Source organism: Penicillium atrosanguineum, assembly GCF_028827265.1.
Source record: "Penicillium atrosanguineum strain IBT 20685 chromosome Unknown utg000002l_segment0_segment0, whole genome shotgun sequence".
NCBI classification, from domain to species: Eukaryota; Fungi; Ascomycota; class Eurotiomycetes; order Eurotiales; family Aspergillaceae; genus Penicillium; species Penicillium atrosanguineum.
This window is the reverse complement of record NW_026623134.1, coordinates 209734-236877: the sequence shown is the minus strand read 5'-3', so window position 1 is coordinate 236877 and position 27144 is coordinate 209734. Positions and strand designations below refer to the sequence as shown.

The window sequence follows — 27144 nt, the reverse complement described above, 5'->3', positions numbered from 1 at the left end:
AGATTTTGCATGGCAAAGTATATCTGAAAAATTATTTTCCGTGGCAAGCTGAGAATAGACGCACACCGAAGGAAGTCGAGTGGTAGCTAAGAATTCATTATTCTGAGAAACGTTCATTCCTCGACAGGCTTGTTCTTATGCCTGCCATAGTCCAACCGCTCCCAACGCATCACCAACCCGCACACGAGACAGATGGCACCACCAGCCACAACTAGATAGAACTCCCGCCCAATCACCGTGGCCACGGCATCAATTCCACGAGAAAGTACATCGGGATTTCCAGACTGCCAGACTGCTGACGATACCCCAGCGAGCGCCTCACGCAGGTCTTTTTTCGAGTATCCGTTGTCCCCAATGGCGTCCATCAGCAGTTTGTACCCCACATTTTGAAAAATCGAGCCCGCAAGCGCCAGAGCAATTGCAATGCCACCCATCTGTGCCATGTTGAACATGACCGCGCTGTCAACGCGGTCCCGTGGGTTCTTGTTTATCACATTCGAGACACCTACCCCGTGCTGGAACGAACATCCAAGGCCAACGCCTATGAGTGCTTCCAAGCCTAAGATCTGGGATTCGGAGACACCGGGACTCAGTGTGCCGGCCATAGCGCCGGCTCCCGCGACAGTTGTAATGCCTGCAACGATGTAGATAAGATTGTAACGACCGAACACCGGGAGCAATCCACCGACGAAGATGACCACGGCAATGAAGACCATAACAAAAGGAAGGAGACGGGTGGTCTGCTCTATGGCGCTGTGGCCGCGAACGAAAGCAAAGAAGAGCGGCGTGTAGTAGAGTGTGATAGCGTATGATGCGCCCGCACAGCCAGACGCGATCCAAAGCGGAAGCAGGTCAACCCGGTTGAACAAGTGAAGAGGGACAGCGCGTTGTTCAGAAGTCGTGCCAATGCACCAATATTGTTGGACGATCCATCCAACCAGAACCACTCCGAAAACCACCCAGACTGCAATAGAGCGCCCGGAGCCCCAGTCCCATACAGGACCGGAAAATTCCAATGCGAGGGCAAATAGTACTGGGGCTGCTATGTTGAACGCAATGCCGACGGGGTCGATCGCCATCAGTCGGGAGACCAACGGAGTGTCTGGCCCTAAGTATTTGCGAGGAAGGCAAAGAATGGCGACCGCAAGACTGAGAACCCCCCAGGGTAGGTTCATGTAGAAAGCCCACCGCCAGGTGGTGTGTCTGTTCGATTCGAGAGCGGATCCGATAGGACCTCCAATGACGAGACCCACCGCCCAGATTGCGCTCAGAAGACCGAATAGACGAGGTGTCTCATCGGGCGTGGCGAAGACAGCGACAAATGTCAAATTGCTATGTTACCGTTAGCTCTATGAACCTAAAATATCGGAGGTAGATCGCAACAGACCTTTGGTAAACCACAGCTCCACCGACACCCATGACGATCCGTCCAACAATGACCGCAGGGAGGTTGGGGGCTGCACCTGCCACAGCAGCACCAGTCATGAATATCACGATGCTAGAGATATAAATCCATTTCATGTCGACGCAATACATGATCTTCCGGGAGAAGGATAGGACGGCAAACACGGCGAGGCTGAAGGACAGGCTGATCCATGGCAGAAGCGTAATGTTGCCGAAGGCTTCGTAAAGGGCGGGCTGAATATTAGCCACGTTGCTCACATCATAGCCTAAAACAACAACTTTGTCAGAATGATGATTTGGGATGTACCTGGAGTTATGATACGTGGAATCAACCGACCATTAATAAGGGTTGTCACAATAAGCACTGCAAGGGTTCCTTTCCACTTCCAATCAGGGATATGGCTGCGAGGATGAGTTCCTGGGGACAATGAGCTCTCATCTTTTCCTGAAGACGACATAATGAGGTTGATGCTGAAAGATGGGTCTTGACGATAAAGGAGCCAATACACGCCAGCAAACGGTATTACGTGTAAGGGAAGGGCGTTTCTTGTAGATACGTATGACTTTTATGGACACCAAGATATGTGGGAAATGAATAATGGAAGAGAGTTGCTTCATCCTTGTCCGACGAAAAGTCGCCTAATATATTCCATATACGATCTCCTAGTGGCAATGTCAATGCACGACAGACAAGGATAGTAATATGTTCTCTTGTCTATCTGCATTGGACTGTCAGCCAACTGATATCCAAGCGACTATCTCGTTCGTTGTACTGGTCAGTATCTTATCTAGATTTGAACCCATTCATTACGATTTTGAACATGCCCGATCGCGCTCAAAAAGACATCTAAGCCTGTATTCCAGGCGTAAAAGAAATATAATTCGTATCACGTCAGCGCGGTTGCTTATTCACCGAGGTTATATTCCATCTGCCAAGCAGAGGGACACCTGGCACCGTAGAGGCACTCCACAGCCTCAAAAAAGTAATCACGGTCGGCATGCCAAGAAAAATGTTGGCTATGCCAAGCAAGAATCCAAGATGGCTAGCGAATACCGGATTAGGAAAAATGCAGCGCTCAGGTGTAAAAAGAGACATAAGAGTGGCTATCGTGGAGCATCAGGCGTTCCATTATCTTTTTTTTTGCGAGGATCATGGGCCCTTTATTTATCTACGCTAAATATAGAGTCGAATATTGCTGATTCACCATGGGTTCATATCATTGCCGTATTTCTGATGAATTACTGGAGGATTTGTTTTTGTTATATTAATATCGCGATAGTATACTGCTGGTGAATCCGCTCACCGGTCCTTCTTTGCCTGCTCTTGCTAGCCTTCTTCAGCACTTTTTATGCTTGAGGGAATCTCCCGATAAGATAATTACCGTTGTCCATTTCTACTTCATCTCTTGGCCAGATCCCTCTTCTCCAACTCTCACAACATGTCCGACTCAAAAGCGGATCTCAACACCTCCTCTACTGGTGCCATAAAGCTCGACAATCCCTTCATGCAAAGCTGGTTAGTCCTAGCCCTTGTGTCACTCGCGATCGCAGGGCGTCTGCTTCTCTCCGTCTACTCCACCTGGCGTCATGCCCAGAAGTCTCACAGGTTAGGCTGTGGAGAAGTCCCTCTTTACCCCAGCCAGGACCCTTTCGGTCTTTCTACCCTCTTCGAGACACTTGAAGCAGCAAGAGAGAAGCTGCTCCCACATCTGGCAGAGCGGCGGATGGCTCTCCTATCCCGTCAGCATGACAGATACGTTTCTACCTTTCGTCTGTGCCAAGCAGGTCGGGAGAACTTGTTCACGGCAGATCCAAAGAACATCCAGGCCATGCTGGCGACTCAGTTCAATGATTTCAGTTTGGGTGATATGCGTCGTAATGTAGCTGAGCCTGTAGTTGGTCATGGAATCGTGAGTCTTTTCCCTGCCCCGGATGTAGCATTTCTCTCCTCAAGGGGGGGGGGGACGCATTGGCTGACTGAACTAGTTTACTACTGATGGTGAGAGTTGGTCGCGTTCCCGATCATTGTTACGGCCTCAGTTTACTCGAGATCAAATGAGCAATCTTGACAAGGAAGAACATCATGTTCACAACGCGTTGCGTGCCATTCCGATGCTACCTGACGGCTGGTCCTCTGTGGTGGATATACAAGCAATCTTCTTTCGTCTTACCCTTGACTCGGCCACAGAGTTCCTCTTTGGTAAAAGCTGTGGTAGCCAGATTGCTGCTATGCAAAATGAAACGGGGAAGGCCTCTGATGATACTTTTCTCTACGCGTTTGACCGGTGCATGTGGTATCTCGCGAAGCGACTCCGGTTCGAGCGGCTCTACTGGGTCATCTACAACCAGGAGTTTCGGAAGTGTATCAACATTGTGCACGCCTTCGTGGACCAGTATGTTCACTCTGCTCTTAAGCAGGCGCAGCAGCAAGAAGAGAAAGCCCAGAGCATCGAAAATATTCCATCGCAATATGTTTTTCTGAAAGCCCTGACTAATACTACCAAAGACCCCGTTAGATTGCGCGATGAATGTTTAAACGTCCTTCTAGCAGGCCGTGACACAACGGCTTCTCTATTGAGCTGGACAATCCTCCTTCTCGCACGACACCCGCACATCTTCGCAAGACTTCGGAGCGATATCCTCGAGCAATTTGGTACTCACGATCAACCACGCAACATGAACTTTGCGACTTTGAAATCATGCCAGTACCTCCAGTATTTTCTCAAGGAAACCCTTCGTCTCTACCCGGTGGTACCATTCAATCGCCGTTGTGCGACAAGAGATACTACACTCCCTCGTGGCGGCGGGGAAGACGGTACCTCTCCGATCTATATCCGGAAGGGCCGTACAGTCATGTACGGCACCTACGTCCTGCATCGTCGAAAAGATATCTGGGGCCAGGATGCTGAAATATTCAATCCGGACCGGTGGGCCGATCGGAAGGTCACCTGGGAATATATTCCATTCAATGGGGGACCCAGAACGTGCATTGGGCAGCAATTTGCTTTAATGCGGTCTAGTTATGTGCTGGTGAGGTTGTTGCAGAAGTTTGATAGGATTGAGGAAGTGCACTCTGAGAGGCAGATTCGGTATGGTGTTTCGCTTACTTCATGTCCGGCTGATCCGGTGACTGTGAGATTGCATCAGGCAAAGATAGAGGTTTGAATGGTCTGGGCAGGATTACGATATCGTTTAGATAGTGGAATGTTTAATCAGAATGTATTTGTTGTTTGGGGGATCTTGCCAAGGATCTGCACGTGGTACGGGCATTTTCCGGTAGGTCAGATCTGAAGGTCTAGTCAGGCCGGAGATACTCCGGCTTTCCCATATTAGTCTGGGAAATGATATTCACTACATATCCCTCAAGGCCCTATTTTTGTGTCATCTGAGTTATAGAGAATTGCCAGTAAAGACTCCTTTTCGAATTCGCGAAACTTCGTGATCATATTGGTGCGATAGCATCCCTTGACAATGTTATAGGCGGTACACTTTGTGGCGTAGCGTGTTCGGGGAATTTAACCAGTAAGCGAGCGGGACAAATGATGTCGCATACCTTTTCTTCACCATTGGTTCTAGATATTGTGATTTCCTGGTCACACTAAAAAAGATTATTGGAGTGATCTTGGGACAGGGAGACTAGATATTGATAGTCCCATGGGAATTCCCGTTTGGGACCGTCCCGTCCCTTCCTATGGGACCAACAGGATGGGATATGGGACAAGCCTTAGTCCTATGGGAGGGACTAACAAAAGTGGTTCCGTCCCGTCGGGCGCTAGGACTCCTATGATACAGACTAGAGTAGACTACGCCAAAACTCGCGAATGAGTTCTGGAATCAAAACCCAACCCAATGAGTTTTGAATCTGAAAGTGAAAACCCGCAAGTAACCCATTTCTACCCATTTTGCATAAAACCTAGGTCTTGGCATTCATAGTCACCTAGTAATTATGTACGTCATTTTTTAATACACTTAATATCTAGCTATTGTTGTACTTAAAGGAACGCATGACATAATAGATACAGTTCCGCCCCGAGGTGTCACGAATACCTTAGGCGTAAGCAATATTTCTTCAAAGGGGTGGAGATAAGATAGACATCTACCTAATTCATTACAGTTGTCACTACATTCTTTGATTTACAATAAAGCATTGAGTATAGTCCGGATGGCCTTATTCAGGATATACGTACCGCCTTACATAGGACGACCTCTACCATAGGCTGGGAGTGGTTATGTGTTTTCTCTTGGATAGTGGTGCCCAGTCTGCATTGCCAGACAGCCATTGAGCCATCCCCATTTCAATGTTTGTATAGTTGGTGTAGCCTGCATATCGCTTTCATTTGCAAGAAGCCAGTGTAATAACGTCATCCATTCATCCACCCATCCATCCATACTGTAATCTGTTGATCAGAAGGACATCGAGGCAAGCGATCTTCGATCCGAATGCGAGCAATTTCTTTTTACTGGGAAAACGTTGTGATCATGTGCCGAGAGGAATGGCGGATCCACACACGGGGTCTCCCGAGCCCCTCACCACGAACATGCAGAGAGAAGCATGGTTCGACCCAACCGCAAACCTTGAAACGAAGACGGCACCCCGCACCAGGAGACGCGCACGTGAAGAAGACGGTCAGACACGGCGGACGGAAACAAAGCCTCACCTCGGGCTAGCACACCACCTCCAGAAGGCGTTTTCGAAGACCACGAAGAGCTTGATATGCCGTAGCCCTAAGCCGAATCCAAATACAGCAATCGATAGCAGGTTACTGACTTTACTCTTTTCCGTAAGATTGCGGCTGTTTATTGTTATATTATCTAAGTAAGGTACCTTCCCATTAGTCAGCGCCCGGATATCATTTAAACAATCCAATATATCTTTGACTTCTTGCTCCTGCCATTTCTTCTTATCATTCAGGGCATCTGTGTGCGATAGCGCGTGTCGCCGGTTTAGTTGGATCCCAGGTCACGTGATGTATATAGACTTGTGGGAGTGGCTGCCTGTTAGGCAAGCACTTGGCTAGGCAGCAAGGAGATGAGCTGCTGCGATTAAGAAATAGCTGGATCTTTCCAGGTAGACAAATCAGCAAACTTGTACCTTAATCTAGAGTTCAACTTTTTGTGAGGGGTCAGGGTAAATGAATCACAAACACACACATGCGCGCGCGCACACACCCTGTAAGCTAACTGATTGTACAGATTAGTCTACAGAGAGATGCCTTTTCTACCCACATAGAAATCATCTTTGGTCGTTAGGGCGTCAATTTTCCGTTTGTACTACGGATGCGTGTGACATTGCAGTATTTCGATCGCTACACTGGAGTAGGGTCTCACATTCCACGCTGCAACATGCATCATTCCGAATCTGTCCCTACATTCCATTACCAGAAAAATACAAGCTGATATTTTGATCCTTGTTTTAATATTAAAAACAACTTTGGACGAAAAGAATCAATGTGCCCACCTTGAACATGTTCGATCAAACTCGGATAAAGACATAGTAAAGCCAAGGAAAAGCACTTACTTCATTCAAACTTTCAACGATGGTCGATTACCCAGACTTAGACACCTTCAAGAAGCATACTGTCTTCCTCACAGGAAGTACGGGGGCTCTTGGAGCCTGTCTCCTGTACAAACTTGCCGTCCAACTTCCCACGAACAAGATTTTCGTTCTGATCCGCTCATCCCCCGATATCGCTATTAGCAAATGGCGACATGTGATGCGAGATGAATTTCAATCTGTCATTGACTCGGGGAAAATACATTACATTCGCGGTGATATAACCCTACCCAGCTTCGGTATAGATGCCCTTTCTATGGAAAAGCTACGCCGAGAAGTGACACTGATTTTCAACACCGCGGCAAATATCACGTTGAACTCCACTATATCCGATGCTATTTCGGAAAACTGTTTACCAGCTTTGGAGCTCGCTCGAATTGCTTCTAAGTTTCCATTTTTGAAGATCTTTATTCAGATCTCAACTGCATATGTGAATAGCTTTCTCCCCGATGGGGAGATAAAGGAGAAAATCTACGAGATTTCGGACAACGATCCTGAAGACGTTCTGGCATCAATTCTTGATTCTGGAGACTCGAGAGACACCCAGCGATTCTCTTCATCTTATGCTCATGCTAAATACTTGATGGAGCGCCTTCTTCTCGAAAGATACCCCCTCCTCCCTTTGTTGCTTCTGCGGCCGGCATGTTTTGGCCCTGCAATGCGCGATCCATACAAATTGTACGGCCCGGACAGTTCACTTCCTCTGAACAAATTTGCACAAACTTTTATCGCTATGCGTGATCCGGCGCAGATTTGGCATGCTACTGAGGGTTCCACAACCGGAACCAACATTTTGGAGGAGATCCCCGTGGATTTCGTTGCGAATGTCTGCCTCCTTCATGCAGCGAAAAAGACATTTGGAATTATCCATGTTGGTTCCGAACTCCATGTGGACCGTACTTTCGACGATTTCTTAGCCCTTTATCGACTTGTGATTCCGCTAGAAAAGCAATCATCAGGGGTTGTATTTGTTCAGGACCGAAGCCTGGATCAATGCTTTTTGGCTGATTTAGTCAAGGTTGGTACACGCAATTGGAGATTCGATTGCAGTCGCTCCAAGTGGACTAAAGAAGTTCACGGCCCATTAAGTTTGAATACCCCTGGCCATGAGGTAGAAGAACTGCAGAGGGAAAACATCAGGCTTCTCTATCACAAGGGGAACCGTCTAATGCAAAAGCTCTGAAAACCACACTTTTCTGTGATCTTCGACTGTTCTTCAATCTGTATCAATGAATTTTCTGTCAAATGTTATGATTTCTTGTTTGGCACTTATTATTCTCGGTAACCCTTTGCGAACTAGAAGTCTTGGAATTCATGAATTTATTCACCACACACATGACCATATATATTTATGAAAACACGTGAAATTAGCGTATGCTGGTGCGAAGCTAGATTTTGCAAATCAGTGGTCTGATTTATTCTTGACAAATTATATCTTTAGTTCTGAATTCCTCCATGTAGCGCCAGTCATTCCTGCCGGTATCCTTAGTTTCCTTGTTTATCGCTAACCAGAAAAGACATTCTGGTGAAATTGTCCGCAATTCACTGGGCAATTGAAATTGTACCTTGTCATTGAAACGTTACCATCTTCACTGACAGCTGGAATGCGGTCGACTGCTTGATAATCAGCTTATTTCTTTTCCAAGATAGTGCTAGAAATATGCAGTAAGTTCCTCCCAAGGCTTCCAGAATGCGGAAAGGTGCTCGACTCAAACTTCAAATTCTATTTTTATATTAAATTTAAATTATATTTCGAGTCAAAGAGGAGTAGTAGGAGCTATGGGCGAGGAGATATGAGGACTAGGTACCTCGTATTTAAGGTATTTATGAAAAGACTAGTGCCACTCTTCCCTGTCGCACATCATGAAACCAAAAGCTTACTAGTTACAAAAAATTGATAAGTATGATTCAGTGGTGATAATCCATGGGCTTGGAGATAATAATTTTCTGTCGCTGTGTCGACTTTGACAAGCATTGTTGATTGCGGGCTTCGGATATCTCCGTGAAGAGATCGATATCTCGTTGTCTCTTCTATCTAAATCGTTGTCTGACCGAATCTGAAAGGCTCGCGTGAAAGGTCTGTCATTTCTACTTGATGTCTCGCGTGTATTTATAGACAGAAGTGCTGAAGTTGTCTATGAATACGCGATGAATTACTAGGTAGAAGAATCAGACCTTTCACATTCCTTTCACTCTCGGGATACTTACCTAAGTTCCTTGCCTGCTTGCAAAGGGTAAAAGCCCTTAGTCAGGGTTAATTGTTCTCGTTTAGACTATATCTGCTTATAGTCTATCCAATGAGTCTTCCTTTGTCCAATTTGGGTCCACTGGTTGGATAAAGCGGTATTAGGCATTAAGGGGTTAGTATATTTGTTGGAATTTGGACCAATGATACATTAGGTGAAGGTATCCTCTTATTCAACATAAGAAGAAGAAGAAGAAAAGAAAGAGATGCGAACATGATTTACCCCTCCAAACCGCTTACCCCTCTTTACCCCACCAGATTGATGACATATTCCTCATCACGCCATCAGTTCTATCACATTTCCTTCCCTGATTCTATTCTGGTTATCTGATATAAAGTATGTGACTTTGACCACTTTCTGTCTATAAATACGCGCGAGACACCAAGTAGAAAGAACAGACCTTTCACTCTCTTCAAAATATTCTACTATCCCTTTCTATCTGCTTAGAAAGACCTTCTGCTTAGTCCTTTGTTTGAGGATTGTGGATTGTGCTCATTTAGAGTGTATAAGCCCTTTGCACTCTATCTTATTCTTTTCTATCTTTATCCGATCAACCCTTCCTTGGTCGGATAGTCAACGGTCCGTGGTGGGGAAGCATCAGCAAAAGCGTACCCCGCGCCACGAAAAGCTTCGTGGTATCCGCCTCCCTTCACGGCCGACAGTTATGAGCCCGGAGACTCTCGCCTGAGTCCTCCTTGATTGATTATTACTATATCAGTTCGATTGCCGATCGATTATTCTATCTTCCTTTTACCGGCCTCGTTGGCCGACACTAATTTTGAGATATAATAAGATAAATGATATAGTAAATATAGTAGTTACTAAGAGGTAAGGGACTAACTTACAAAAATTGTGCGGTTTTTACGTAGACGCGACCGATAAATAATGGGCTCCTAAATAAATTAATATATCACTTTAGAAGATGGTACTAAGCCGCTAATTAGATAAAGGTTACTTACTATATAGGTTAAAACCATCAGGAACTATTAGAAACTATCAGAACCTATTAAAAACCACTAAAACCTATCAAAAACCACCAGACCCTATCAGAAACCACCAGAAACTATTAAAAACTACCAGAAACCATCAAAACTACGAGAAACCTATTCTGCTAAAAGTCTGCGTTTAATAATATATTAAATATATATATCCTCGCAATAAAATATAGCTAAGGGACCTATTACCTAATACTGGCTAACTACCTACGATTAATACACTAAAAATAAAGGAATATTCTATTACTTCTACTTTTAATTTTATATATAAGTGAATTACCCTATATTTGATAGCTTTTATAGTCAAAAAATATAATTAAGTAGTGTTAAGACCAAAACATAGTTTAATAACAGTAATCTAAAAGTATGAATCAGTAAGTTTATGTATGCCAAGACCTTAATTTTATGCAAAAATGGTTTTTGTTAGGGCCCCCCAATGGGGAACCGCAATGGTTTGTGGTTTGGTTTGGTTTTCGCGGTTTCAAACCGCAACCATTGCTGTTTGGTTTTTGGGGGCAAGGTTTGCCCCCAATTGCGGTTTTTGGCGCACTCTAGGCACGACTGGTTTGATGGTAACCATTCAACACTCTAACCAGAAGACGAAGGATCGACTTTGCACGGAGAAATATAAGGGCTCCAAGTTCCACGGCTCGAAAGAGGTAACCAGTAAGTACAGTAGTTTCCGAAATCAATTATACCTTCACACTCTTCTTACTCGGTTCCAGGATATACGCTAGTCCTGATATGGAAAGATAATGGCTAGTCCGCCCCCCAGACCGCTTCCTTAGATAGTTTCTGTATCTTACAATACGAGTCAGAAACGTCTGGTAATGTAAGTCACATGAAACTAGAGAAGTCTGGCAGAAAGAAAACTACCAGTATACCGCGACAACATCAACAAGATGAAAAACTTAATCGGCATTTGCCCTTATTTATCATCTGAATTGAAGAAATATGAGGATAACGTTGATCAAAGTCGATGATGAAAATTGGAAGCTCAGCTCCCAGGTATTTGTTGTTTGAGCCGAATCCACGGTCCACATTTTCGCCCCCAACCCTTGCTCGGCAGCCGGAAGCTAAAGCTGGGGTCTGAAGCTGAAGACTAAGAAACCCCGCTTTGCGATTCTTTCCTTTTCCTTTTTTTCAACACTCGATCCTTCTTGTGGCCCGTCCGTGATGCTGCGTATAAAGCGACGCAGGAATTGTAGCACTCGGTCGTTGAAGGGATGCCGAACATGCCGGTGGGTATCTATCCCCTGAACGTGCAACGGCTGACTGGCTCCTGCGGGGTCAAATGGAATAAGCACCGCATTAACTGGTGAGATGAACAGCATTCGACACGTTAAGTGCGACGAAACTCCTGGGACATGCAACACCTGCAAATCTACCAGCCGAAAATGCGATGGCTATGATCTGCATCGCTTGCCCGTCAGGAAGCGAGCTCTCACATTGACCCAGAGTATTTACCTTCACCCGGGATGGGTGACTACCATGGACGAGCGACGATGCTTTTCATACTTTCAATATTGCTCCATTCCTGGCTTCGGAGCATTCTTTCACTCTCCTCTCTGGCAGAACATTATCTTGCAGATTAGTCATGTTGACCCTGCTGTGTATCATGCCGCCAATATGCTCGGTGCCCTTCACGAAGACTCGGACGCGAACGAAATGCGCTTGTCTGGGGAAAACCTCCAGCGAGCTCGTCATCGCTTGGCACTTCAGCAGGCCTCGCGAGCTTATACTCATCTCTCCCAACGCCAGGCCTCGAACGACCCTCAGTACAGGGAAGTTATACTCGTATGCTGCCTTCTTTTTGTCATGTCGGAGCTGTTGCTGGGACGGTATGACAATGCCTTCCAGCACCTACATAGTGGGCTTCGCATCCTCAAAGAAACACAGGACTATCATTCAACAATTAGCATAGACGATTCGCTGCTCCAAATCTTCAGACGACTTGATATCCAATCCGCCCATTTTGGGCCTGGCACCCCGTTCCTATTCACCAATTTTGGAATCGATGATGTCGTGCATACCCTAAATCGTTTTTCTGGAATGCAAACTGTGTCAGATGTACACCGAAGCGTGACTCTTCTCTTGAATATAGGTATAACTTTTCTCGCCCGATGCTGGCCGTTATCCGCTGTTGAAACTGCAGCACAATATGATGAGTTTTTTCAGAAGCAGCAACAAATTTTGTGCCTGAACTATGAGTTCCAATACCATCTCGGGATATTTAATCGCGAATTTTATCATACCATTCGTGGTCGTGAGCAGCAAGCTATCGATCTGCTTCAACTCCAGAGTCTTGGACAGATCCTCAGTCTGAAGACCTGTCTCATCAAAGGACAAGTGCCTGCAAGGTTGACACCGGATTATATCACCCTGCTCTCGGCACATCAGCAGTTCCTAGCCAAATGTTCTGATCGCCCAACATTTACTTTGGACTACGGCGTCCTCCCGGGCTTATGGGTGGTGGCCTCGCAGTGTCCAGACTATTCAACTCGCTTGCAGGCAATCTACACCTTGCAGACCTGGCCCCACTGTGAGGGAATCATTAATTCTAATGTCGTTGTCTCGATGGCTTTAACACGTCTGAAGGCAGAATTACGGACTCATGGTCAATCATACAGCTCGATTGTGGACGCTGACATGGAAGAGGAGCTGTCAAAGTTTCTGTTTGACACATTGATGTTGACCCAGCAGTCGACGAACTGGTCAGTCATTCGCGGAACTGATCTGCTTCGGAAACATTCTGGAGTGAGTACCTAGATCTTAAAGCTTATTTCATTATTGTCCATGTCGATGTGAATGAAGTAAATAAACGGTGATTAATACAGTGTCCGCCTTGGTTGTACTGTTGTTCTTTCAACGATAATTCAATATTCAGGGCAGAGCAGCCTCAAACAGAGCAGTAGACTGTCCAACAGAATCCTCATTCCAGACTTGTATCACCTTGAATCCAGCCTTTTTCAAAAGAGCCACCCATTCCTTTTCGGTTCGCTCTAGGGAGGAGAATAATTCCATCATGTGTATATCGAGTGTCGCGGCCATTGGAGGGACATCGAGGTCATCGGACATTGTATGCTCATGAACGAACAAAACAGAGTCCTCTGTCATGGCATCTTGGATACGTGCAAGGAATTCCAGAGCTTGCTCATCCGGATAATCATGCAAGACCGTTCTCATATAGTACGCTCTAGCACCGCTGATAGGTTGTGGCTCAAACATGTTGTAGCCGATAGCCGTAATCCCTTCGGGCAGAGGCTCCTTGATGGTGTCGATCACCTGAGGGAGATCCTGCAGGACGAGCTTGCCCGGGAGGTCTGGAAAATGCTTTTTAAACGCCATGATATCGTGGCCCACGCCGCCACCTATATCGACCAGCAAGACCTGGTCCGGTGAAACCTGCAGCTTTTGCTGTACAGGATAAATTTTGAACCAGTCTGCACCGCGATAATGTTGGCTCTGTGTCATTACTGAATTGAAAACCTCTTGTATTTTTGGATTTTGACTCATCCATTCAAAGTAATGGCTTTTGGTGTTGTAGGCGAGCTGAAAGGGAGCGTTATATGCGTCTTCAGGGTTCTTGTAGCCATTCAGTTCAAAGTAATCAAAGAGCTTCGCAGTTACTTGCATGCCGGTGTGGCTGGAATCTATTGTCAGTACGCACCACACCATATAGACAGCCCGAAAAGCCTACAAGTGCTTGATCATGTCACCGGGCACCGACTCGTTGCCAAATACCATTGCCAAGGGCAGAGGCTTATATGAATCCCTCGTGGTTTGTTCGAAAATATGGTGAGCAGACAGAAAACGCATGATACGTCCTAAGAAATAGTCAGCAGGAGCCCAGTTGAACGTCAGATAGAGTATCTACTCAGAAGCGTCTCGTCCCCTTTGACGTTGGAGGATAACTCTTTCAGTGACATATCTTTGCCTTGAGATTCAACGAACGCATCAAAGATCCCCATGCCCTGAGCTATCCGGATGACGACGATGCCGTAGTGCTACTCAAGATAATATTAGTGATCTCTTCAATGAGAGAAAAAGATAGGTAAATTGAGACTGGAGGAGCCATACCGAGAAGCAGAATCGCTGGATAGGCAGTTGGGGAGGCTCTAGCGCTGATTGCAATTGGCCGATGACCCCCAGGAGCTGCATGCGGTCGACATCTTGGATCTTTTCTGGAGATGGGAGATTCGATAGAGCGGAGATCAGGGTAGAAGTCAGATCCGAGAGGGCATTTGCCATGGTTGCAGTTCAATTTCTTGGAAATTGGAAGATTCAGGTTAGATATGCTTAAGAAGAGCAGGTAGCCAGAAGGAGGTCATTTTTGCCCATATTTATAGTCTGCTTTGTCTCCTTGCAGTAGCTATATTGATAAAAATTAAATTTAGACCGCGAGGCTCGGCGATTGAAAAGTCCACGCATCTACCAATAAGAAGGGCTTTGGTCGCGCTAAGTCTTAGCTTATATTTTAGCCTGTTCAGTCTCCACGCTTCGACGAATAAAATCGTGTTATACAATAGCAATGCGGGAACGTCCCACTTTAACCCACTTCCCAATATCTTCTACTTTCCTCTGCATCTCGCTGTGCATCTCATCACCGAGCATTCTTTGCCCCTCAGATGACTTTCCTCTTTTCCCCCCTTTCCGACCAGCGGATGTAGAGGAATGACGTAGTTAAAATTGATTATCAGCGTAAGCTCTTTACCACGGACTAAAAGATCTGACTATATCAGAAGCTGCTTTTCGATGGCGGTCCAGGATATATCGGTATCGTCAAATCGTTTGGTCATTTTTCGCAGGGTGCGGTAGGTTGTTGAAGCGACTATGACAGTATAGTCTGGTCTCACCTAGTTATGGTGGGTAGTTTTGCGTCGTAAAGCTTTTTCTAAGTTTTTTTTCGAAGGATAGCTACCAAAAGGCGCTGGGTGCCAGAGAGACATATTCTTCGGTGTCCTTTGATACCTCCCTATTATTGATTGTCACTCCCTATTCTACAGTATACGGCTGTGGATGCACGTTAGTGGGTTTTCGTTCTAGGCCTTCCCATCTTGCCACTCACACAGTGGGAGAATTTTTTAGAGTGCGTGGGGCGGTTTCATTCGCTCGACGGGGAAGGCTTATGAAAGATAGCGCTGCGTAGGGGCTGCCACAATAGCCAGGATTTGGGGCGTAATCCGAGCTTTGTTCCCATAATTCGTGTTCCTTAAACTGAGATACATCATCGAGGTGATATTAGCTCATCTCTCAAAGTAATCACGATTCTTGTAAAGCCCATGTTAGCTTGCTGGGATAACCAAATTATGTTTGATGCTGGTAACAAATACGAAGCAATAGATAGCACAATCTATTAAAAACATCTTTCCTACCCGGGTTCAGCTCTCTACGGCATAAGCACAGCCTTCTGTATTATGACTGGCGGGCGAAGATGAGGGCTGCGCTGCATATGGAAAGAATGAGGGGAAAGAGGCAACACGGGAGTGGAAAGCTACCGGGCGATCTTGCCAGATCGCCAGATCTACGAAGAGATTCCATGTATTATTATAGTACCATGACAATGACTCATCAGCGGTAGTACTATTATTAAGATGAAGGTTTTGCTGGAATTATGAAGCGGTGACCTTAAATTGGGTTAGCGCCACTCGGATTATTCTCCGCAAATTAAGTAGTAAGAGGTTGAAGGTATAACTCAGTTGATTTCGAAAACTACTGTAACCAATGATTTGGTGGAGAGGCGTGGTGGATGCCACTTTTAGTGTTTCTCTATCCCATGGGGGTAAGTGGGATGCAGTTCATCCCAGTAGACTAGGGTTTCGTTAACTATGGGAGCCCATTTGTACATACCAGTAGAAACGCCAATCCAGATACCAGTAGGCTTTTTTTGATCGGATCCCTATCGAAGCTCGGGGAAATTTAATCCAGCGCGCCCCACGTATTTTGGCAGAATTTAAAGCCCATCAGCCATTGTTAAAGGGTCATTACAGGGATCGAAAAATTAGTTAATTATTTTGATGGGGTGCGACCGGACGGCATTTAGGGTTTCCATCACATACCATCACACACTAGTACACCACCAGCCACCAAACCACGCGATCCATCATATTCGAATAAGCAGGGTTTCATATTATAAGTAGAGGGGTAGTGTTCAGGGGGATTTCCCTATCCTATGGGGGTAAGTGGGATGCAGTTCATCCCAGTAGAGTAGGGTTTCGTTAAGTATGGGAGCCGGTTTGTTTATCCCAGTAGAAACGCCCGTCCAGATCCTAGTAGGCTTTTTTTGGTCAGATCCCTATCGAAGGTCCGTGAAATTTTAAACCCAGATCCCCCACGTATTTTGTGCGATTTTCAAGCCCGTCACCCAATATTAAAGGGTGGTTACAAGGATCCGAAATATAGTGAATTGTTTTAATGGGGTGCGACCGGGCGACATTTAGGGTATCCATCACACACCATCACACACCTATCCCATGGGGGTAATTGAATTGCACTGCATTGCATTTTAGTCAGCAGCCGTTAGTATGGGTTAGGGTTTCCCATTTCACTGCATTGCAATTACATTGTGATTGCATTAAAATCACATCCGCCGGAGAGATCGTATACAGAATTTTATTAGTTTTAAATTAGCCATTAAATTTTCGTTTCCCCAAGTTTAATATCCATCTAACGATTTAAAGAGGTAGTTACAGGGGTTCAAAGTTAATAAATTATTTTGATGGGGTACGGTCGGCCGCGCTATCACCAGTATCACCTATCATCAGCCAACAACCATAGCGGATTCATCATATAGCAACGAGTAGGGATTAGAGATTGAGAATTCAGTTATAGGATTTAGGGGTTCCTATTAGTTTCCAGTTTGAATTTTAGCAATATTCGAGCCATTTCCAGTAATAACAACATCCGTTCAGTATAGATTCCGTATCGCGAAATATATATTTACGTTCAAGATGAATAAGCCCACCGAGTCAACTATTGCCGACCAATATTTCGTTCGTAACGATAAGTGGGGAGTTGCTATTTGTCGCCAGTGCGAGCATGCCGTGAAGCCTAACGATATAATATGTTATTTAACGACCCCTAAAGGCATCTATCGTATTAGTCGAGGTATTACATAGTAAGTAATCGATATTATTGATAATGCCGAAGAATGGGATAGTGTGGACGACAAAAATAAGATTTTACCCACGAGCGTACCCGATCCCATTCCAGGGTTAACCATTTATACCAATAGGTTATTATACAAGTTATCCGGGTGTGGTTAGATTTATCGTAGCGTCGATAGTTTGCGGACCTATTGGTATAAGGAGTATCGGTTTTCCGCGTTTAGCCATCGAGGGAAGCCACGACCGTCCGAGACTATTATAGGACGGGAGAAACAAGAGGAAAATACCTAGCGAGTGGTTTACTAGCGGTTTTTTCGTAATAAATATGGGTCGCATTATATCCATATTCGTAACCCCGGTACCGCGTACGAGCCCGAAGTATCACCGCCCTAGGCCAGCTAAGTCGCGTAAGCCGTTAACGAGATATAAGCGATATTTACCTAGCAACAGTAGTAGCCAGTAGTGATTTAGGCCGGTGACATTAATAAGGCCAATCCATAGTTAGACCGTACCGGATAGGCCCGTTATTTGCATGGCCAGACGCCTAAGGTATTATAGGTATGCGTGGAAACCCCCGCGGACAACGCCGAGGGCCCCGAAGCCACCGTATAGGTGATATAGGATGCTATGTTAGGGGTGGCGAAGAAAAGCTAGAGCATCACCAAATAGACCAGGTATTTATTGCGGATTAAGGCCGCGCGTACCGATTTGCAGAGTATCCTATCGAAGCTATTACAGGCGTACATACACAAGCACGCCGAGTTAGAGCGCCACGTCGAGCTATACCAGCGGGTGTTAATATTTTTTACGCGGACGTAGGTCCCCCACGAGTGGGAGAGTCCCGCATACCGATTTAATCGCCGGTAGCGTATCGTATGGGACGTATTATAGCGTGCCGCGTAGTACCTAGCGGGCCGTCCCGTGCAGAACCCTATCGACGGTAGGGACGACTAACCCCACCGGTTAGAGCCCGTGAAAGCGCGATATATAGATTTTATGATCGAGTTATTAAACTAGCGGATCTAGTTAAGTGAGTATGAGTGTGCATTAATATATATATTAGCCGTGTTAGGCGTAAGCGACCACGAGGCTAGCCGGCTATAGAAGGACCCCTATAGTTATCCGCCGATATTATCTAGTATGATTAAGATTTCGCGGTTTATGATCGTGCATAAGGTATATTTATTAGACCTAGATGCCCGCGAATTATTGTAGGGGACCTAGAACCAATTCGATAGGGAGTGGACGGGCCCTAGCCTAATAGAGGATCCCAGATATATATTTGGCGATAAGGGGTATAGTAGCAGTCCGCTATCGACACCACCACTATATATATCGTCCACACTAATATTGTCTAGTTCACCCGTATTTAATAGTTTACCCACGAGATCTAGTTCGCTATTAGTGGTATTCATATAGTAAGCACGATAAGGAACGAAGATATTCCGCGAATAGATTCGAATTATGACCAGTGCATTTATGGTCCACAGCACCGCTAGCCTAATAGAATAGATATTAGATTTACGTCGATATAGGTTAAAGGTCTATTATAATACCCCGTCCGATAGGTATATCAGTTAGGAAGGCCATAACTAGTTATCGTATAAAGCGATATAGTTCACCATAGGTGTATTCTGAGGGTTTATCTATGGGTTAACCGCTAGTGCGCGGCAATTAATGGTCGACTATATATTAATGTGCCGACTAGATTAGATTCCCGTGATCCTATAGGACCGCATAGCGGACGATTTCAACCAGCCCAAGGCGGGGTGGAGTTTTTTGCAGGATCTACGTATGTCGTGGCCGGTCAATAGGGCCTAGTGGATATCCGATCGAGTACGTACGGAGCGTCTATTATAGCAGTTATTTATCCACGCGGATGAAGGGCGATACAGTATCGATGGCATTAAACGGTTTTTTGGGTTCGTTAACGATTTCAAGGAGAAGTTGGCCGTATTAGTCTATCCCATGGGGGTAAGTGGGATGCAGTTCATCCTAGTAGAGTAGGGTTTCGTTAAGTATGGGAGCCGGTTTGTTCATCCCAGTAGAAACGCCCGTCCAGATCCCAGTAGGCTTTTTTTGGTCAGATCCCTATCGAAGGTCCGTGAAATTTTAAACCCAGATCCCCTACGTATTTTATGCGATTTTTAAGCCTATTACCTAATATTAAAGGGTGGTTATAAGGATCCGAAATATAGTGAATTGTTTTAATGGGGTGCGACCGGGCGACATTTAGGGTATCCATCACACACTATCACATACCCATCCACCACCAGCCACCAGACGAAGCGATCCATCATAGTAGAACGAGCAGGGGTATCGTATTACAAAGCGAGTGATAGTAGTCAGGGGGAATTACCTAAGATCTAGTTTCATTTTAAACATCATCCGCGTCGATTTAAGAGGGTACCATTAAGTCCATTCGCCGTGATTTAACGCGCCGATAATATATATTCCAGTCACACGATGGACAACCATATCAACGCCCACGATTATTTCATATACAATCTAACGTACCACGTTACCATTTGTAAGATATGCGGGCACGCCGTGGTTCCCCGGGATATCATCGGCCATTTAAGTAAGCGACGCGGTAATTATTGTATCCCCGAGAGTGTTACGTAGCGAGTGAAAGAGATTATTATTAACGAATGGGATGAAATACATAACGAGCCTAGTATATTTCCCACGTAAGTGGAGCAGCCTATCGTGGGTTTAACCGTCCATACTGATGGTATTAAGTGTTTATTTTGCGCGTACGTATATCGGTCCCCCGAGAGTATTCGGAAGCATTGGCGGGTTACCTATCAGTTTTCCCCGTACCAATAGAGTCGGAAACCGCGGCCGTCCGAGGCCGCCGCCGGATAGGAGAAGCGAGACCAAGCGATATAGCGAGTCGTGTGCCAGCGGTTTTTCTATAGCAAGTTTGGATCGCATTATATCCACGTCCGACAGCCCGATCCCGCGTGTGAGCTAGCCGCGCCACCCCCCGAGGCCAGTCGGGTAGCCTAAGCTATCGATAAGATGGAAGCGATATTCACCTAGTAGCGGCAGCAGCCCGCCGTGATCTAGGCCGGGGAAATCGACGAGGCCAATCTATGGTTAGACCGCACCGGATAGGCCCGTTATTTGCACGGCCAGACGCCTAAGGCATTACGGATATGTGTCGAAACCCCCGCGGACGATACGGAGGGCGCCGAAGCCACCGCGCGGGTGATATAGGATACTATGTTCGGCGTAGTGAGTAAAAGCCAGAGCATCACTAAATAGACCGGATATTTATTATGGATCGAGGCCGTACGTACCGACATACAGAGTATCCTAGCGAAGCCATTATAGGCGTATATGCACGAGTACGCTGAGTTAGAGCGCCACGTCGAGCTATACTAGCGAGTGTTGATGTTTTTTGCGCGGACGTAGGTCCCCCACGAGTAGGAGAGTCCCGTATACTGATTTAATCGTTGGTAGCGTATCGCATAGGATGTATTATAGCGTGCCGCGTAGTACCTAGCGGGCCGGCCCGTGTAGAACCCTATCGACGGTAGAGACGACTAACCCTACCGGTTAGAGGCTATAGAGGCGCGATGTATGGATTTTGTGATTGAGTTATTAAACTAGCGGATTTAGTTAAGTGAGTACGAGTGCGTATTAGTATATATATTAGCTGTGTTAGGCGTAAGCGATCACGATAGGGGCCGGCCATAGAAGGATCCCTATAGTTATCCGCCGATATTATCTAGTATAATCAAGATTTCCCGGTTTATTATTATATATAAGGTATATTTGTTAGACCTAGACGCCCGTGAGTTAATCTAGGGGACGCAGAACTAGTGCGATAGGGAGTGGTCCGGGCCTAGCCCGATAGAGGATCCCGGATATATATTTAGCGATAAGGGGTATAGTAGCAGTCCGCTATCGACACCACCACTATATATATCGTCCACACTAATATTATCTAGTTCACCTATATTTAATAGTTTACCCACGAGATCTAGTTCGCTATTAGTGGTATTTACGTAGTAAGCACGGTAAGGAACGAAGATATTCCGCGAATAGATTTAAATTATGACTAGTGTATTTATGGTCCACGGTACCGCTAGCCTAATAGAATGGATATTAGATTTACGCCGATATAGGTTAAAGGTCTATTATAATACCCCGTCCGACGGGTATATTAGTTAGGAAGGCCATAACTAGTTATCGTATAAAGCGATACGGTTCACTATAGGTGCATTCCGAGGGTTTATCTATAGGTTAACCGCTAGTGCGCGGTAATTAATGGTCGACTATATATTAATATGCCGACTAGACTAGATTCCCGTGATCCTATAGGACTATATAGCGGACGATTTCAACCAGCCCAAGGCGGGGTGGAGTTTTTTGTAGGATCTACGCACGTCGTGGCCGGTTAATAGGGCCTAGTGGATGTTCGATTAAGTGCGTACGGAGCGTCCATTATAGCAGTTATTTATCCACGCGGATGAAGGGCGGTATAGTATCGATGGTATTAAATGGTTTTTTGGGTTCGTTAACAATTTTAAGGAGAAGTTGGCCGTATTAGTCTATATTATTAGCGGACAGCCGGCGCGAGGGCCCGAGTTATTAAGTATTCGTTATCGCAATACGGCCGCCGGGGGATAGCGAAACGTATTTATCGAAGATAGATTAGTGGCATTAGTCACGCGGTACCACAAAGGGTTTTACGCTAGTGGGGACGCTAAGGTGATCTATTAGTATATGCCCCGCGAAGTAGGCGAGTTAATTGTGTGGTATTTATAGTTGGTATTACTATTTATCGAGCAATTATAGGCGTATGATTAGCAGATATGCCAGTTACCGGCTATTCCCGATACCTAAGCTAGTAAGTTATAGGGAATCGATGCCGGGACCGAACGCGAGTGGACGTCGGTGCGTTTAAAAGAGGTATTGGTTTAGGAAAATAAGATATAATTATACTATAGATTAACGTTGGCCGTATACTGAGACATTACTATTGCTATTAGCCGACGGTATTTTAGCAATACCAAACCGTTTCCGTATAACGTCCGCGAGGATAGGACTGAGGTTATGGCCGACGACGAGGAGAACGAGGATACTATAGACGATAAGCAATAGATTCGCTATATCGCCGATTTACAAGCCGCGTATACCACGTATATAGCCGAGATAGTATACGGACGGATAATAAGCTAGTAGTAGGGGACCACGGCAGGCTAATAGGCCGGGTTTCGGATAAGTAGCGTGCATTAGCATAATTTATTAGGGTTTGACATTAAGGACATCCCTAGTAATATATTAGGTAAGCGGCCGTAGCCCCGGTAGAAGGACAAGGGGGTTATAATACGGGACGAGCGTTAGCATTTAGTCGAGACGACTAATATAACCGAGGCGTTATAGCGGATAACCGGATAGCCTATAATGCAGTTCTATAGGGTGTAGGGGGCCGCTATCCAGTCAATTTAAGCCGGCCATTCCTAGGTGGTCGTGGTGATACCCACTAGCGATAGGAAAAGTATATTATTTATATTACCCGCGTAGGTGGCCTAGCGTGGCGGATTGACCGTTGTAGTGGTGCCATTAACGGTATTACGTGCGGATTTACAATAGCGATACTAGGTGGCCAGCATTCTATATATCGAGTGGGACAGTAATCAATATCCCGATTATACGGCTATTATATTCGTCACGCCCGAGTCCGTATTCACGGATAGGTTCCAGTCATTTTTAAACCGCTAGCGCGAGTTAATATAGTTAGATCGGATTATTATTAACGAATGCTATATAATATTGAACGAGTCCGAGAAGTTTCGCCCACGGTTATAGTAATTAGGTCGGTTATATTAGTGTGGCGTGTAGATAGTGTTTTTAACCGCGATATTACCCCTATACGAGGAGAGCCGGTTATTTCAGCGAATACAAGTGACGCGGGAGGATATCAGTATACACCGCGAGCGTACTAGTCGTTATAATGTGGCATACCGGGTATACCGGCCCGTGATTGTATCGAGATATCGTTCCCAGACGTAATAGTTAGAGGATCCGGGTGTCCGTCATTTTATTAACGAATAGGTATAGCGTGCCAGACCCGGTTAAGTGATTATATATAGTAGCACTAAGCCTATTATGACCTAGGTGGTAGAGATATTGGGATATTCCGCATTTTATAGCGACCAAGATAGTAAGTTAGGAATATTGGAATAGTTCCAGTGTACCACGAACGGGGTGATTGCGGCCACTAGTACGTTAGGTATGGGTGTGGATATTCCCGATATTCAATATATTATTTATATTGGGTTCCCCCGGTCATTATTAGATTATGCGTAGGAAAGTGGCCGTGCCAGGCGAGACCGTTTACCCAGTGAGGCTATTATTATCTAGCCCAAAGGGTTTGACGAGGTTCCCGCATGGTTTGACCAAAACACGGACCGTGAGAAAGCCAGGTTGGAGTTAGTCCGGCAATATATCGCCAGTGAGCATTAGTGTCGGCGAGTGTTATTAGATAGGTATTTAGATAAGGACATCAATAGGTACACCTAGCAGCGATACGGCGACTAGGACGGGCTATTCGGAGTCGATAAGCAATAGTGTGATTAATATTAGCCGGATTAGGAGGCGGCTGAGTCCGTGATCGAAGGCAGCTATAAGGACAGCGACGCCGAGATGCGGGAAGATGAGCCAAGCAGAAGCAGTCCCTATCCCATGGGGGGTGGTGGGATGCATTGCATACCAGTTAGGGTTTTGGCTTTACTATGGGCGAAAAACGGCGCTAGTGAGTGCATACCAGTTGGACTTCTCGAGTGCATCCCAGTTGAAAATATCGGTCGGACAATCATCAAAACTTCAAAAGTTCTAAATTCGCGATCGCTCTATACCCGGTTTCAATTTAAAGATCGTACAATCAAAAGAAGAGGTAGTTACAGGGGTTAGAAATTTGGACCTTTTTTTTTGATGGGGTGCGCTTTGGCCAGTCGTGCGATACTTAGTCACCCTTAGGCTAGGGGTTTACATAAGCTTAGTATAACCCTCAAACCCTACTACTTTATTAAAGAAGGCCTTCTAGTAGCTATACTACCTTAATTAACGAATATAAATAAAAAGGGTAGATAACTTCTCTATCTCTATCCTTACGTAGGAGATACTATATATGCTCCTAGGTATGCATGACACCTTAGGCCGCAGCCGCGTTTACTATATTATATATTCCACCACTACAATATCTATATATTCTATTATAATTCGCTAAAGACGTATCTTTAATTATACTTAGTATACTAATAAGATTAATAGATAAAGAACGGGGGAAGTCACCTCATTGCAGTCGATAATAGGCTTAATGGACTCGTATAATGGGACTGAGGCAGTTATCTTAGTGTAGTCGGACAATGGGACTAAGGTAGTCATCTTATTGCAGTCAGATAATAGGACTAAGGCAGCCACCTTAATGGGAACGCACAATATGCTCTATAGTCTCGGACAATAAGGCTCAATAGACTTATACAATAGGACTGAGGCAGCCACCTCAATGCAAACGCCCAATGTGCTCAATGCAAACGCCTATTGTGCTTGACAGAATTGTACAATGGGACTGAGGCAGCCACCTCAATGCAAACGCCCAATGTGCTCAATGCAAACGCCTATTGTGCTTGACAGAATTGTACAATGGGACTGAGGCAGCTATCTCAATGCAAACGCCCAATGTGCTCAATGCAAACGCACAATGTGCTCAATAGTCTCGGACAATGAGGCTCAATAGACTTGTACAATAGGACTGAGGCAGCCACATCAATGCAAACGCATTATGGCCTCAATAGACTAGGACAATAGACGTACTTCGGATGAATGTACAATCCTCAATATATAATCAAGTTTTCTTCCTTTTCGAACTTACCTTCCTTTATATCTCTCTTACCTGACCACTTTCTCTACCTTAAAAATCAACCTTTTTTTTACTTCTTTTTCTAAAATCACTGATTGTCTCTCGCCCTGTGCCCCCCTTCTTCTCTCGTTTTTTGACGTACAATTACGTCAAGATGTCTCCCTTGTACGAACCCAACCCAAGCAGTGAAATCAAACTAATTCCGATTTAGTTCCTCCCTCGTCTCTCGCCGTGGTGGTGGTAGCCGTGGCGGACGTGGTGGCTCTGGATCGTTGTATGTATGCTTCCTTTCCTATAGCGATATATGTGAAACTAACTATTGTACAGCGGAGGTCGGGAGCGGAGTCCCTATGCCGGCGAAGGTATCCTGAACTTTGGTCCCGGGGAATGGAGCAGGTAAGCTCTTGACTTTTTTATGAACGATCTTTAGCTAATGTGCAATCTCTACTAGCTGGCCCTTCCCCTACACTGACCAGGATGGGAACCCTCGTCTTCCTCGTACGCACGCGGAGGGTATCCAGTCCCTCATCCAATACGCTGAACGACCAGGCGGTAACCAGGGTCAGCTTTAACTCCCAGTTGGCGGCGATGAGCTTGCCCGGATGTGCACAACTCCGGTGCAGCTCGCGATCCTTCGGGGTCGTGGACGCCCTATCTGGCATGTACGAGGCAACATTAATGGGCAGCAAATTGTCTCCTAGCGACCCTCGTATATTAATGCCCTGCTGATCCAGTCCCGTGGCAATCAACTCGTTCAGCCTTGCGAGGCGTGTGTGGACCGGTGCAAACCTTTTCCGTAGTGTATCCGACTCCCGGGTCAGTTTGGCGGCTGTTGTGGCAATTGTAAGTGGCGTGATCACGTATCTCGGTGCTCTGTACGAGATAGACAGCCCCGCAATGCTACACGGCCATGGCCATAGCACCCACCTCGTCCCTTACCCGCAACGGATATTATTGACCTAACGGACGACCGGAGTGTCGTCCGGTCGGCCCAAGGGCTATCCCGTCGGGCCTATCAACGTCCTCGTGCGGATAGCGAGGTCCAAGAGATCACTATAGTGGATTTGACTGAAGAGGAGGATAACCGGCGTCGGACCGAGCCTTCTCAACTTGCTTGGTACGAAGAGGCCTAGGGAGGACGTACAATATGGGTGGTAGGGAGTGAAGATAGCATTTTAGGCTAGAAGAGGGAATACTTACAATACCGAATGAAATCCGCATTTTTATTACTTATAATCATTCGTACAAGTTGCATTTACCAGAGGGGGGCCGGTTCCGGCAACCCCCCACGTTGAGTTTAGCGCCCGTCCGTCGTGGGTCCGGTCCGGTTTAGCGTCGTCCCGATCAGGTATAGTGTCTCGCGCTTTCCCCGGACGGGATCTGCCTCTCATCACCGCCCGCGCGGGCCCCCGTCAACTATATAGTCCGGACGGTGCGTCGCTCAACCATTTCCCAGTTCCTTCCCACACCCATACGCTCCTTCTGCACTCCATTGCCCGGGCACAGCGCACGGGCGCGGACGCCACCATTTTGGCCCCGTACCCCTCGGAGATGACCGTTCCCCCAACGAGTGCTACGCCCCCTTTGCTCCCCACTCATGTCTTTGCGACGGTTCGCTCTCGGCCTCCGACTTGGTCGATGTCAGCGTGAATCGCTGATCATTTCTGGATGGAGGCGTGCTTGCCTGTTTTGTCTGCCCCCCGAAATGGTCTCATGCCCATTGGGAGTTGCCTACTGGAGCCCGGTCCAAACCTCTTGAAGTATTCCTTCATATTCGGGGAACTAATTACAGGCTGAGTCTCATTTTCGAGACGGGACGATGACTTGTCGATAGGCATGTGGTGTGTGCACCTGCTCGGCGCAGTGTAGCCACCAATGGCAAAAATGCCTCTTGCGTTCCCGGGGTGCCCGTCCTCCGGTGTGGGCACGAAGACGCTCCGTTGATCCCCAACAGATAATGACT

The 27144-nt window shown here is 46.1% G+C and overlaps 6 protein-coding genes across 6 annotated transcripts; 4 read left to right on the top strand and 2 right to left on the bottom strand.

The window, feature by feature from the left end:
* Window positions 1-113: 113 nt before the first annotated feature.
* On the bottom strand, window positions 114-1862 carry N7443_001819 (uncharacterized protein; the record flags this gene model as incomplete). The annotated part of the gene is made up of 3 exons (XM_056881875.1): window positions 114-1332; window positions 1388-1670; window positions 1742-1862. 3 exons carry the CDS (start codon window positions 1860-1862, stop codon window positions 114-116), a joined length of 1623 nt encoding a protein of 540 aa, XP_056743716.1.
* Window positions 1863-2843: 981 nt separating this feature from the next.
* N7443_001818 (cytochrome P450) lies at window positions 2844-4569 on the top strand (the record flags this gene model as incomplete). The annotated part of the gene is made up of 2 exons (XM_056881874.1): window positions 2844-3314; window positions 3391-4569. The coding sequence occupies 2 exons, from the start codon at window positions 2844-2846 to the stop codon at window positions 4567-4569; spliced, it is 1650 nt and encodes a 549-aa protein (XP_056743715.1).
* Window positions 4570-6941: 2372 nt separating this feature from the next.
* N7443_001817 (beta-xylosidase) lies at window positions 6942-8141 on the top strand (the record flags this gene model as incomplete). Its single annotated transcript, XM_056881873.1, has 1 exon — window positions 6942-8141. The coding sequence occupies one exon, from the start codon at window positions 6942-6944 to the stop codon at window positions 8139-8141; it is 1200 nt and encodes a 399-aa protein (XP_056743714.1).
* Window positions 8142-11522: 3381 nt separating this feature from the next.
* Window positions 11523-12968, top strand: N7443_001816 (nedd8-like protein; the record flags this gene model as incomplete). The annotated part of the gene is made up of 1 exon (XM_056881872.1): window positions 11523-12968. The coding sequence occupies one exon, from the start codon at window positions 11523-11525 to the stop codon at window positions 12966-12968; it is 1446 nt and encodes a 481-aa protein (XP_056743713.1).
* A 114-nt stretch (window positions 12969-13082) lies between these two features.
* On the bottom strand, window positions 13083-14450 carry N7443_001815 (uncharacterized protein; the record flags this gene model as incomplete). The annotated part of the gene is made up of 4 exons (XM_056881871.1): window positions 13083-13845; window positions 13900-14026; window positions 14077-14206; window positions 14280-14450. 4 exons carry the CDS (start codon window positions 14448-14450, stop codon window positions 13083-13085), a joined length of 1191 nt encoding a protein of 396 aa, XP_056743712.1.
* A 10885-nt stretch (window positions 14451-25335) lies between these two features.
* Window positions 25336-26831, top strand: N7443_001814 (Major facilitator superfamily domain general substrate transporter; the record flags this gene model as incomplete). The annotated part of the gene is made up of 8 exons (XM_056881870.1): window positions 25336-25346; window positions 25393-25455; window positions 25509-25577; window positions 25633-25742; window positions 25805-25823; window positions 25916-26024; window positions 26102-26298; window positions 26444-26831. Coding segments are annotated over 8 exons (579 nt in total). The 3' UTR covers window positions 26445-26831.
* Window positions 26832-27144: the final 313 nt, after the last annotated feature.